Raw genomic sequence first — 13,655 nt, 5'->3', positions numbered from 1 at the left:
GAACACCCCACACTCCTCACAGACAGTCACCCGGAGGAAACCCACGCAGACACAGGGAGAACACACCACACTCCTCACAGACAGTCACCCGGAGGAAACCCACGCAGACACGGGGAGAACACACCACACTCCTCACAGACAGTCACCCGGAGGAAACCCACGCAGACACAGGGAGAACACACCACACTCCTCACAGACAGTCACCCGGAGGAAACCCACGCAGACACGGGGAGAACACACCACACTCCTCACAGACAGTCACCCGGAGGAAACTCACGCAGACACGGGGAGAACACACCACACTCCTCACAGACAGTCACCTGGAGGAAACCCACGCAGACACTGGGAGAACACACCGAACTCCTCACAGACAGTCACCCGGAGGAAACCCACGCAGACACAGGGAGAACACCCCACACTCCTCACAGACAGTCACCCGGAGCAGGAATCGAACCCACAACCTCCAGGCCCCTGGAGCTGTGTGACTGCGACACTACCTGCTGTGCACATATTTGTAATAAAATTAATAATCTGTATCTTTAAGACTAAACCAATATACATCTCTATTCTATCAGATGCCTAAAGTCTATGTATATCATTTGTTTACTCATGCAAATAAATGTAAATAAATACAAAATGTAAAAAACAAATAAAATAGAATTATGATTATTTCTTAGTTTATAGTTATACACGATTTAAAAACTACCTTCTACACACACTGGCCACTTTATAGCAAATACATGTCTTATAGTTCAAGGCTTTATGCTTGGCCACTTTACTGGAAACACCTAAAATATAGGATAATTCCAGGTCATTTTATTGGAAACATTCACCTTGCACCTGGCCACTTTATTGGAAACCCCCAGCCCCATTTTGGCTGAACACTGTTTAAAAAACACCAACCAGTGGTTGGCAACTTTATTGGAAACACCCACCTAAAGTGCTTTGGCCACTTTATGAGATCCATATGTTTTATGGGTCCATTGCAGATTTTTTTAGAAAATTTATTATATTAATTTTTGTCAAAGATATGAGTTTATAACATGGCTGAGTGTGTGTTGGTGTCTCCAGAGCGGTAGGTGGAGATAAGGAGCGTTGTCTTATCAACAGAAGGAGCAGGAGGACAGTCACGGAGTGGGTGAAATATCCGAGTTTTGTAACAGGTAAATACGTTTATTCATTATTTTTCCTGAGAAAACCAAAAGACAACGATCAGCTGATGAATGTTTTGTGTTGCCAACTGTTTGTCAGGAAGTACTGGAAGAAGTTTAAGTGGAAAAACTCTGAATGTTTTGGAATTTTCCGTTCCACCTTAAATGGTTCAGCAGTTTCAGTCTAGCACGTCAGGCGCCAGAATGGTACAGCAATGTAACTCCTGCACCATTTAAGGTGGAACGGAAAATTCCCATATGAAAGTTCACTGTTCTACCGATATATAAAATATTTTGTTTAAAAGAGCTAAATATGGCATATTTCCCCCAGTTTTTATCACTGAAATACATTTAAATCTACAAAATAATAGTCGTTGGAATTGATATATATTTTATAATGATCCTTAATTTCGTAATATTAATTTTTATTGTTTCTTTTTAGTCTTTTAAAGTTTATAGTCCTTCATCTTCATGTCAGATATTTTTTCTAAATCAGCATTTGCTTAAAAACGATTTATTAATTAACTATAAATTTTTAAAAAATCATTTTAACCAGTCTATAAAGAATAATCCACATTTTATTGTGAATAATATTTTGACACCTGTATATAATAAAAAATGAACCACTTTATTACATTATAGCACTCTGTGGATTTGAAGATTTTATGTTGGTGGCCAAGACTGAAGCCAAACGTTCACATATAGAACTTTAGACCATTTTTAGAAGGTTATTCTTCTGTTTTAACCTTTCTTCTTCTTTTTTTCTTCGTGTTCTTGTGGAACGTTCTGTGTTTCTCCTGATAAAGAAGATAAGGCTTTTTATCAGAGACCCCCGCCCTCTTACTCCCACTTAACTGCTCTGCACAAACAGTCTGAGACAATATAACTCATATATTACACTGTTTTCATTCATATTTGTAGCTGATAACAGCTTAACTTTATTGCAAAAAACCCCCCAAAAACATACAGATTTACAGTGCATTATTAATAACACCATTTATTTAGGTTTTGTAATACCTTCGTCTCTGATTTTTATTAGAGAAACAGAGTGTGTCTTGTTGGTTGTAGTGCATTTCTGAAATCATTAGAGTAGGGGACAGTACCATATCTTTCTCTTAAAAGGTAGGTACACTTTATGAAATTTGTGTGCACCACTTCCAGGTCTGTTTCCTGTGGGCTCGTTGGTATGTAACAAAATGGCACCCTATCTCCTGAGAATATCCAAGCTCAAAGACGAGGTTAAATGCAGCCAAACAGACACAACGAGCGCGGAGAAATAAGAGCAGAAGAGGAGAAAGATAACAAAGTGTAAACAGCTAAAAACCAGATCTTCTGCTCCTCGCTCCTCACTGCTGTGCGCTCGGGGTCGGGGTGAACAGCGAGCGGCTCATTATCATTTAAAGGAACAGGTGCTGAAAGCGGGCGTTCTGAACAGGGGCTGTTTACACAGGGGGAGAACACTGCTGTGGGGTTTGGACCAAAGCAGTTCTTTATTAAGAACCAGAACTGTGTTCCACTGTGGAGACGAGGAGAATATATCCACTTTACAGAATGCTGTTTATTACAGTTATAATGCTTGCCTAATGAGGAGCTCCCTGTGTGTTTTGTGTTTGCAGGTGTCTGTGAGTGTGGGCTGAATGCTGAAGAGTGTGGCTGTGTTAGGGGGTGGGATCGGGGGGCTCTCCACCTGCTTCCACCTCAGCAAAAGCTCACAGGTGTCCAAGGTAATACCCACATTTATTAAATGTATTAATGTTTGTCTGTTTCATCTGATTCTAGAGCAAAAGCCAACACTTTCATTCGGAGATATAAGCTATTGTGAGTATAAACTGTTGTTACTCTGTGCTCCTGTAGGTGGTGCTGTTGGAGTCCAGTGGCCGCTGTGGGGGCTGGATAAACTCCACCAGGAGAGAAGATGGCGCTGTGTTTGAACACGGACCTCGTGCCATACGACCTGCAGGACCAGCAGGAAAACACACTTTAAACATGGTATTTATAACTGTGTTATAGAATGTTATAAGAATAATTGGTACAATATAAAAGTGCTTAGACTTTCGGTGTTATTACAACTGTAGTTAGTGTAATAACTACTGTAATAGCCTCGTGTTCCCGCCCACACATTCCCTCTGTAGAGGTTTAAATTGCAGACACACGAACGCAGAAGTATAAATGCAGTGTAGGGTGTTAGCACAGGCTACGCCATAGTTTATCCATGCCCACCTCTCCCAGGCATGGAAAAAGTTCAGGATCAGGAATTTTTTCCACTATCAGCCCTGGGAATTAGTCTCAGTCGAGATAAGGAAATGGGACTGACCTTTAAAGACACTGTAAGCAGCACTGGTTTCAGACTCGAAATCTGAAGATTACAGCCCTTTTTAAGACCCACATTTTGTGCCCGTTAAGGTTCTAACCGTGGGTTCTACCTGAAGGTTATAATTGGATGTTCTAAGAGAGTTTTAGGTTGCTGTTTAAGTGTGTGTTCTAAGTCAATTTTAAAAGTCAATGGTAGAAGTGGTGCGTCCCGGTAAAAGCTCTTTGGGTGTATTCTGAGTGTTCTAGGTAGATGTTCTAATAGAAGGTTCTCCTGTGTTCCGTGTAGCTGTCTGAGCTGGATTTGGAGAGTGAGCTTCTGCCGGTTCCTCATGACCACGCTGCCTCAAAAAACCGGTTCCTCTACGTTAAAGGCCAGTTGCACAGGATGCCGTCCTCACTCAGGTACAGACTGCCTCCCTCTGCTGATGAACGTTGTCCAGTCGTACATAGACACGCCGGGTCTGTCCCAGAACCTAGTGAGCTGTCTAACTAGAGAGCATTTTACGTCACAGTGTGCGTGCTCCTGACACGTAGGCTGTCCCCGTTTTTAGACCTCATATTGCTGTCTACTGTGAGGAGTGTGGTGTGTTCTCTCTGTGTCTGTGTGGGTTTCCTCCGGGTGACTGTCTGTGAGGAGTGTGGTGTGTTCTCTCTGTGTCTGCGTGGGTTTCCTCCGGGTGACTGTCTGTGTGGAGTGTGGTGTGTTCTCTCTGTGTCTGCGTGGGTTTCCTCCAGGTGACTGTCTGTGAGGAGTGTGGTGTGTTCTCCCTGTGTCTGCGTGGGTTTCCTCCGGGTGACTGTCTGTGAGGAGTGTGGTGTGTTCTCTCTGTGTCTGTGTGGGTTTCCTCCAGGTGACTGTCTGTGAGGAGTGTGGTGTGTTCTCTCTGTGTCTGTGTGGGTTTCCTCCAGGTGACTGTCTGTGAGGAGTGTGGTGTGTTCTCTCTGTGTCTGCGTGGGTTTCCTCCGGGTGACTGTCTGTGAGGAGTGTGGTGTGTTCTCTCTGTGTCCATGTGGGTTTCCTCCGGGTGACTGTCTGTGAGGAGTGTGGTGTGTTCTCCCTGTGTCTGCGTGGGTTTCCTCCGGGTGCTCCGGTTTCCTCCCACAGTCCAAAAACACACGTTGGTAGGTGGATTGGCAACTCTAAAGTGTCCGTAGGTGTGAATGTTTGAGTGAATGTGTGTGTGTTGCCCTGTGAAGGACTGGCGCCCCCTCCAGGGTGTATTCCCGCCTTGTGCCCAATGATTCCAGGTAGGCTCTGGACCCACCGCGACCCTGAACTGGATAAGGGTTACAGATAATGAATGAATGAATGAAGTTTAAGTCAGATTAAGGTGTCTCAGTAGGCAGCGTATTTAATGTGTCTAAGAATTGGGTCAGCCTAGGGGTCGGGGGCGTGCACACCGTGACATTAAATGCTCTCTATGTAGACTGCTCACTACATTATGGGACAGACCCATTGTCTTAGAAATAATTGTGTTATTATATTTTTGATATTTTAATTCCATTTTATGTTGATGTTTATTTCTGGGGTCCGCAAAAATCTTTCCCAGGAGTAGAAGTAAATGATAAAAGTCCTTTACATATTCCTCTGTTTGTTCTCCAGCGGGGTTGTGCGAACCATCCCTCCGTTCTCCCGTCCCATAATGCTCAGCGTGCTGCAGGAGCCGTGGGTCAGTAAGGGGAAGGAGGAGGATGAGTCCATGCACTCATTTGTGTCCCGACGACTGGGCTCTGAGGTGAAGGGGGGTCACTAAAATGATGTTAAATGGTCATTAAAGGAGCCTTTAAGGCGGAGTAGTTTGTCTCAGTTGTCTCTCAGTGGACGGTAAGGCATCTTGTTTACGTCTCACTGTGTGCAGTTAGCAGATATAGCGATCGACGCTCTGTGCCGCGGAGTGTTTGCGGGGGACAGCAGGAAGCTGAGTGTTCGTTCCTGTTTCCCACCGCTGTACAAAGCGGAACAGGCTCGAGGGTCCATTGTCCTGGGCATGCTGATGGGCTACGGTGAGCGGAACTTTAAAAGAGCGGATACCGTTAAATCCAACAGGATTAATTCAGCTCTTACTCCAGTTAAACAGCACTAATCCTGGTCTAAATCCAGTTAAACAGGACTAATCCTGGTCTAAATCCAGTTAAACAGCACTAATCCTGGTCTAAATCCAGTTAAACAGGACTAATCCTGGTCTAAATCCAGTTAAACAGGACTAATCCTGGTCTAAATCCAGTTAAACAGGACTAATCCTGGTCTAAATCCAGTTAAACAGCACTAATCCTGGTCTAAATCCAGTTAAACAGCACTAATCCTGGTCTAAATCCAGTTAAACAGCACTAATCCTGGTGTAAATCCAGTTAAACAGGACTAATCCTGGTCTAAATCCAGTTAAACAGCACTAATCCTGGTCTAAATCCAGTTAAACAGGACTAATCCTGGTCTAAATCCAGTTAAACAGGACTAATCCTGGTCTAAATCCAGTTAAACAGCACTAATCCTGGTCTAAATCCAGTTAAACAGCACTAATCCTGGTCTAAATCCAGTTAAACAGCACCAATCCTGGTCTAAATCCAGTTAAACAGGACTAATCCTGGTCTAAATCCAGTTAAACAGCACTAATCCTGGTCTAAATCCAGTTAAACAGGACTTATCCTGGTCTAAATCCAGTTAAACAGCACTAATCCTGGTCTAAATCCAGTTAAACAGGACTAATCCTGGTCTAAATCCAGTTAAACAGCACTAATCCTGGTCTAAATCCAGTTAAACAGCACTAATTCTGGTCTAAATCCAGTTAAACAGCACTAATCCTGGTCTAAATCCAGTTAAACAGCACTAATCCTGGTCTAAATCCAGTTAAACAGCACTAATCCTGGTCTAAATCCAGTTAAACAGCACTAACCCTGGTCTAAATCCAGTTAAACAGCACTAATCCTGGTCTAAATCCAGTTAAACAGCACTAATCCTGGTCTAAATCGAGTTAAACAGCACTAATCCTGGTCTAAATCCAGTTAAACAGCACTAATCCTGGTCTAAATCGAGTTAAACAGCACTAATCCTGGTCTAAATCCAGTTAAACAGCACTAATCCTGGTCTAAATCGAGTTAAACAGCACTAATCCTGGTCTAAATCCAGTTAAACAGCACTAATCCTGGTCTAAATCCAGTTAAACAGCACTAATCCTGGTCTAAATCCAGTTAAACAGCACTAATCCTGGTCTAAATCCAGTTAAACAGGACTAATCCTGGTGTAAATCCAGTTAAACAGGACTAATCCTGGTCTAAATCCAGTTAAACAGCACTAATCCTGGTCTAAATCCAGTTAAACAGGACTTATCCTGGTCTAAATCCAGTTAAACAGGACTAATCCTGGTCTAAATCCAGTTAAACAGGACTAATCCTGGTCTTAATCCAGTTAAACAGGACTAATCCTGGTCTAAATCCAGTTAAACAGGACTAATCCTGGTCTAAATCCAGTTAAACAGGACTAATCCTGGTCTAAATCCAGTTAAACAGGACTAATCCTGGTCTAAATCCAGTTAAACAGGACTAATCCTGGTCTAAATCCAGTTAAACAGGACTAATCCTGGTCTAAATCCAGTTAAACAGCACCAATCCTGGTCTAAATCCAGTTAAACAGGACCAATCCTGGTCTAAATCCAGTTAAACAGGACCAATCCTGGTCTAAATCCAGTTAAACAGGACTAATCCTGGTCTAAATCCAGTTAAACAGGACTAATCCTGGTCTAAATCCAGTTAAACAGCACCAATCCTGGTCTAAATCCAGTTAAACAGGACCAATCCTGGTCTAAATCCAGTTAAACAGGACTAATCCTGGTCTAAATCCAGTTAAACAGCACTAATCCTGGTCTAAATCCAGTTAAACAGGACTAATCCTGGTCTAAATCCAGTTAAACAGGACTAATCCTGGTCTAAATCCAGTTAAACAGGACTAATCCTGGTCTAAATCCAGTTAAACAGCACCAATCCTGGTCTAAATCCAGTTAAACAGGACCAATCCTGGTCTAAATCCAGTTAAACAGGACTAATCCTGGTCTAAATCCAGTTAAACAGCACCAATCCTGGTCTAAATCCAGTTAAACAGGACCAATCCTGGTCTAAATCCAGTTAAACAGGACCAATCCTGGTCTAAATCCAGTTAAACAGCACTAATCCTGGTCAAAATCCAGTTAAACAGCACTAATCCTGGTCTAAGTCCAATTAAACAGCACTAATCCTGGTCTAAATCCAGTTAAACAGATATTAAGATTGATTTAAAAACTGTCTCCTGTTTAAGAGAAGCGCCCCCTGGTGGAGTGCACCCCTCTGGTGCAGAGAGCTCAGAGCGAGCGCTGGGCTCAGTGGAGTTTGAGGAGAGGGTTACAGGCTCTTCCTGAAGCCGTAGAGGAGGCTCTGAGGAGGCATCAGGGTGTGGAGGTCCATAAAAGCGCCCCCGTCAGGAGACTGGATTACACTGCGTCCGGCTGGGAGGTGAGGCTCAGGAGAGCACTGCGGATACTCTGGACACTGAGGACACTGAGGACTGGGTGTTTATTATTTTTTGCCGTTTTCTGTAACAGATTAAACTGGAGGATGGACACACGCTGAAAGCTGACCATGTGATTTCTGCTCTGCCTGCAGCAGGTGAGCATTTTTGGAGCATTTCTATTGGTTCATTCATATGATGTGAAGGACAGCTTGTAGTAAACAAAATATCCATAGTATTGACACGATACGTAGGACATTAAGAGGACATTTGACGCCCCCTCCAGGGTGTAGGTTCCTGCCTTGTGCCCAATGATTCCGGGTAGGCTCCGGACCCACCGCGACCTTGGTGTTAACACACATCAAGGCAAATCATAATTGCAGTAACTGGCAGTTAAGTCAAGCTCTTGTCAGCTTTGCAGTGTGTAGTGACCTTTTTGTATGTGTCTGTGTGTGATGGTGTCTGTGTGTCTGTGTATGTGTATCTGTGTGTGTGTGTGTGTGTGTGTGTGTGTGATGGTGTCTGTGTGTGTGTGTGTGTGTGTGTGTGTGTGATGGTGTCTGTGTGTGTGTGTGATGGTGTCTGTGTGTGTTTGTGTGTGTGTGTGTGTGTGTGATGGTGTCTGTGTGTGATGGTGTCTGTGTGTGTGTGTGATGGTGTCTGTGTGTGTGTGTGATGGTGTGTGTCTGTGTGTGTGATGGTGTCTGTGTGTGTGTGTGATGGTGTGTGTCTGTGTGTGTGATGGTGTCTGTGTGTGTGTGTGCATGTTCAGCATTAGCCTCAGTGCTGCCCCCTGATGCCCAGCCTCTGTCCAAGAAGCTGCGAGAGATTCCCACGGCCACAGTCGGGATTGTGAACCTGGAGTTCAGCGGCTCTGTGCTGCCAGTAACGGTCAGAAAACAACTGATGTAATGCATTAACACACAGCTTATCACCTGCGACCAATCAGAAGCAACCAAACGCGTGTGTGTGTGTGTGTGTATTCTTCCAGGGTTTCGGTCACTTGGTGCCCTCCTCTGAGGATCGAGGATTGCTGGGGGTGGTTTACGACTCTGTTCCTTTTCCACAACACGGTCGTAGAGGAGAAGACTCCACCAGAGTCACAGTGAGACAACAATAAACAACAATACTATCACATTTCTCTGGTCTGCCCCCTCCTCCCCCCCATTCTTGTTAGTAACAGTTTTAATTTCACTCTTGTGTTTTTGAGTCAAAACTTGGCTGGAATTCAAACAAACCCTTCCCGGCACTCACAGTCTCATCCTCTCAGAATCAGCCTCTTCTGTCCTCTACCTCAGCACATCTCCATTTGTTAACAGAGGGAAATGTGTTTGACAAATACTCCACTCCCCTCTGGCCATTAGGGACACCGCAAACACGGCAGAAATAGCCTTCAGCGCCACAACCGCACAAAACCGTGAATTATTCACTCCTGCTCCACTTAAATCATTATTAATGGAGGAGCAAAACGCTGAGAATGGGCTTTTTCCTCCTGTAAAAACAGCCTGTCGGACTTGGTGAGTGGTCATTCTGTAAATCACAGTCTCTGGGCTCTGAACTGAGGTTTTGCCGACGTACGTTTAACGCATTCTGTCTGTGTTCTGTAGGAATTGGTGATACAAGCCTAAACACACAGTGGAAGATCTAAACGGCGGGAAAACATGCATCATGTGCTTGTCTTCCTCAGATATAGGCATTTAAAAAAGAGCTGGAGGAAACGTGGGCACAGCTCATTCCAATTTCTGCTTGATTTTTCTGAAGCTTTAGCATCTCATTGTGACCTTTTTGGTCTAAAAATAGCAGGTGTACATTGCTCAAGATAAGAGAGTGCAGATGCAATACCATGAGCCCCACAGCAGTGTTCTCCCCCTGTTCAGAACGCCCACTTTCAGCGCCTGTTCCTTTAATTGATAACGAGCCGCTCGCTGTTCACCCCGACCCCAAGCGCACAGCAGTGAGGAGCGAGGAGCAGAAGCTCTGGTTTTTAGCCGTTTTCACTCTGTTATCTTTCTTCTCGATTCGCGTTTTCTCTGTTTTTACTCAGTGCTTGTATTTCTCCGCACTCGTGGCATCTGTCAGCTTTGCGCTTTATGATTGGACAAACTCAGACGAAGAGGCGGGGCTATTCTAAAATCTGAGCTTGACGTCAGCAGCGGAGCAGAATCAGAACGACTCGTTTTATTCCGTGTTTTCTGACTCAGGAAGCGCACAGGAAACTGAATGGTGGGGTCTTGTTTCACAGTGTGTAGGTTGGTGGGCTCCTGATTCGTACAGTAATGCCTGTATGCGTTGAACAAGGGATTTGTCTGTCTATAAATTCTATACCATTATAAAGACTGTTGGTTTTCTCAGCTCATTTGTTTCTGACTCTGTCTGTGTTTGTGTCGAGGTGATGATGGGTGGAGCCTGGTTTGAGGAGGTGTTCGGAGACCCAGACTCTGTGACTGAGAAGGTGCTTCTGGACCGAGCTTCTGAGGCTCTGAGAACTCAGCTGAACGTCTCACAAACACCTGTCTGGAGCAAAGCTTCTGTGTTAAAGGTCTGTTTATTTTCTACATGTTAAAGTATTGAATGAAACTCCATTCCTCCAGTGAACACCGTTAGTCACAGAGTTCATTGAGTTCTTCATTGGTTTCATCTAAAGTTGTAGCTTTATCTCTGTAATATTCCACTGCTCGTTTGACTGTGTTTCTGGGTTCATCTTCATCCCTCTGGACTCAGAACCGCTCGCTCTTAACCCGAGCAGATGGCCGGAGATGTGCTCCCCCCCTCCTACGTCTCTCTCAAAGCTCCAGAGGTCTGCGAGCATTCGGATTTACATCGCAAACCTGAGAGAACTCTACCCAGACTCTCGTCCAGAACAGACTTCAAACCAGACTCTGACTCACTCTGCTAGTGCCCAGGACACCACAAAGGCACAGGACTCGAACCTCAAGACTTGACTCGCATCTCAGACGCTTGAGTCTCGACAAAGACTTGAGATCTGACCTCACAGAGTCAGACTTGGAGGCTGAGACACTCAATACACAACGTGGTAGTAGCTAAACGCATAGTAAACCACGTCTCTGCTCTCTCTGCGGGGCCTGGTCGGAACTCCAGACGCTCGGATCATTCGTCTGATCCTACAACCGGGACCTCTGACCTCCACAGAGATCTCACAGAGACGAGGAGGAGGAGGAGGAGGATGAAAACTGTTCATCTCTCTCTCCCTCTCTTTGTGACTCACTCATAGTACACACACACACACACAGAGGTGTTTGATCGATGTCTGACTCAGCGTTCTCCTGCACCAACACGACTCGACTTGTTTGGGGCACTTTGCGTTGTTTTTACCGTGCTGTTTCCTGGCGGCCATTTTTATTTTTTTTTAAAGAAGGTAACACACACAATCACAAAATGCTACAGTAGCGCTCCCACACACTGTTTACCATCTGTTTGTGTTCTTATAGAACTGCATCCCTCAGTATCATGTAGGACACTGGAGACGACTCGGTAAGAGTTTATTTCAATTAATTTAATCATGACTTTTATCATTCGTAATCTATATTTGTGATATGATCGATGTTGGGGTATTTGTAGCGTTATACTGTAGGAGACATTAGGGTATTTGTTAATAAACCTTTTAAAGGGCTATGCTAATAAAGTAACAGTAATAATAAGTATTAAATTTGTAACTCGAACTCTATCCAGTTTATAATATGGATTGATACTGGAATATATAGGTCATTGTAATAATTTAGACGACATCTGTTGGGTTATGTTTTTTTTATTCAGTTTTTAAAGAGTTTTTTTGTTTGTTTAATATTCAGAATACATAAGGGGTTACATCAGCGATGCCTCTCTTCCTCTCACCCTCACGGGAGCCTCCTACGATGGCGTCTCCGTCAGTGATGTCATATTCAGTGGGCGCCAGGCGGCCGAGAGACTTGTGGGAAAAGTCTGATGCTGATTTACACTGGGACTGTGGGTTTATTTCTGACCCAAATGGATGGATGGCTTTAGAGGAAGAGTTCAGTGTGTTTCAACTTGAGCTTTATATTGTGTTTACGGAGTGTATATTTACCACAAAAAGTTACTTTAATAAATTATACACAACTCAGCGAAGTTGGAGTCAGTGGGTTTTTAAGGGGTCTATAGGTGCGAGGTGGTCTATGTGTGTGTGTGTGTGTGGGGGTGGGTGGGGGTGTACAGAGTGTGCAGTAAATACCAGATGGACTGTAGGGACTCTCCTCCTGAGTGTTGAGCTGTCCAGTGGCGTTACAGTTACATTAGCAGCTCGAAAAAGAGGTGGTGGTGGTTTATTTCTCATCATTTTTGAAAATGTCCTCATCCAGACGAATACGAAATTAGCTTCTTTATCATTCCAGTCCAGTAGGGGGCCATAGTACCTCTTAAAAAGAGACATCAAAACATTGACATATGAGAGAAACAGGTTTAATCCCAAATCAATACATACTCCCTCTGTAGTGCACTATTCAAGTCATAAAATTACTGAATCTACATCTTAACACTGCTTATATATTTCTAATACAGCATCCTCTGTGTGAATCTGAACTCTAGTGCTGTCTGTGTGTGTACAGTGTAGTTTGTGACTGATGTAGTTCACTGTAGAGGGAGCGAGGAGCTGTGTGTGTACAGTGTAGTTTGTGACTGATGTAGTTCACTGTAGAGGGAGAGAGGAGCTGTGTGTGTACAGTGTAGTTTATGACTGATGTAGTTCACTGTAGAGGGAGCGAGGAGCTGTGTGTGTACAGTGTAGTTTGTGACTGATGTAGTTCACTGTAGAGGGAGCGAGGAGCTGTGTGTGTACAGTGTAGTTTGTGACTGATGTAGTTCACTGTAGAGGGAGAGAGGAGCTGTGTGTGTACAGTGTAGTTTGTGACTGACGTAGTTCACTGTAGAGGGAGAGAGGAGCTGTGTGTGTACAGTGTAGTTTGTGACTGACGTAGTTCACTGTAGAGGGAGAGAGGAGCTGTGTGTGTACAGTGTAGTTTGTGACTGACGTAGTTCACTGTAGAGGGAGAGAGGAGCTGTGTGTGTACAGTGTAGTTTGTGACTGATGTAGTTCACTGTAGAGGGAGCGAGGAGCTGTGTGTGTACAGTGTAGTTTGTGACTGATGTAGTTCACTGTAGAGGGAGAGAGGAGCTGTGTGTGTACAGTGTAGTTTATGACTGATGTAGTTCACTGTAGAGGGAGAGAGGAGCTGTGTGTGTACAGTGTAGTTTGTGACTGATGTAGTTCACTGTAGAGGGAGCGAGGAGCTGTGTGTGTACAGTGTAGTTTGTGACTGATGTAGTTCACTGTAGAGGGAGCGAGGAGCTGTGTTTCTACAGTGTAGTTTGTGACTGATGTAGTTCACTGTAGAGGGAGAGAGGAGCTGTGTGTGTACAGTGTAGTTTGTGACTGACGTAGTTCACTGTAGAGGGAGAGAGGAGCTGTGTGTGTACAGTGTAGTTTATGACTGACGTAGTTCACTGTAGAGGGAGAGAGGAGCTGTGTGTGTACAGTGTAGTTTGTGACTGATGTAGTTCACTGTAGAGGGAGCGAGGAGCTGTGTGTGTACAGTGTAGTTTGTGACTGATGTAGTTCACTGTAGAGGGAGCGAGGAGCTGTGTGTGTACAGTGTAGTTTGTGACTGATGTAGTTCACTGTAGAGGGAGAGAGGAGCTGTGTGTGTACAGTGTAGTTTGTGACTGACGTAGTTCACTGTAGAGGG

The 13,655-nt window shown here is 44.3% G+C and overlaps 1 protein-coding gene across 2 annotated transcripts; it reads left to right on the top strand.

Annotated features, from left to right (window-relative positions):
• Positions 1–1,079: 1,079 nt before the first annotated feature.
• ppox (protoporphyrinogen oxidase) lies at positions 1,080–12,612 on the top strand. Of its 2 annotated transcripts, XR_010803950.1 has the most exons (14): positions 1,080–1,163; positions 2,768–2,875; positions 3,006–3,140; positions 3,751–3,866; positions 5,068–5,200; positions 5,324–5,468; positions 7,750–7,943; positions 8,033–8,096; positions 8,711–8,829; positions 8,930–9,043; positions 10,328–10,477; positions 10,660–11,314; positions 11,388–11,430; positions 11,748–11,837. XR_010803950.1 is itself a non-coding variant. In XM_066677843.1 (13 exons), exons 2-13 carry the CDS (start codon positions 2,789–2,791, stop codon positions 11,879–11,881), a joined length of 1,434 nt encoding a protein of 477 aa, XP_066533940.1. In that variant the 5' UTR covers positions 1,080–1,163; positions 2,768–2,788; the 3' UTR covers positions 11,882–12,612. The 2 variants fall into 2 exon arrangements, 1 of the variants encoding a protein (XP_066533940.1); XM_066677843.1 differs by lacking the exon at positions 10,660–11,314 and having other exon boundaries at positions 11,748–12,612.
• Positions 12,613–13,655: the final 1,043 nt, after the last annotated feature.

The sequence above is a fragment of the Hoplias malabaricus genome, chromosome 1, assembly GCF_029633855.1.
Source record: "Hoplias malabaricus isolate fHopMal1 chromosome 1, fHopMal1.hap1, whole genome shotgun sequence".
NCBI lineage: Eukaryota > Metazoa > Chordata > Actinopteri > Characiformes > Erythrinidae > Hoplias > Hoplias malabaricus.
This window is presented reverse-complemented; position numbering and strand designations above follow the sequence as displayed.

Bases quoted from the DNA above. Each gene is read 5' to 3' on its own strand.
- ppox (XM_066677843.1), top strand. From the start codon at position 2,789: ATGCTGAAGAGTGTGGCTGTGTTAGGGGGTGGGATCGGGGGGCTCTCC. The intron at 8,830-8,929 runs GTCAGAAAACAA...GTATTCTTCCAG, and splicing joins GCTCTGTGCTGCCAGTAACG to GGTTTCGGTCACTTGGTGCC. The intron at 9,044-10,327 runs GTGAGACAACAA...GTTTGTGTCGAG, and splicing joins AAGACTCCACCAGAGTCACA to GTGATGATGGGTGGAGCCTG.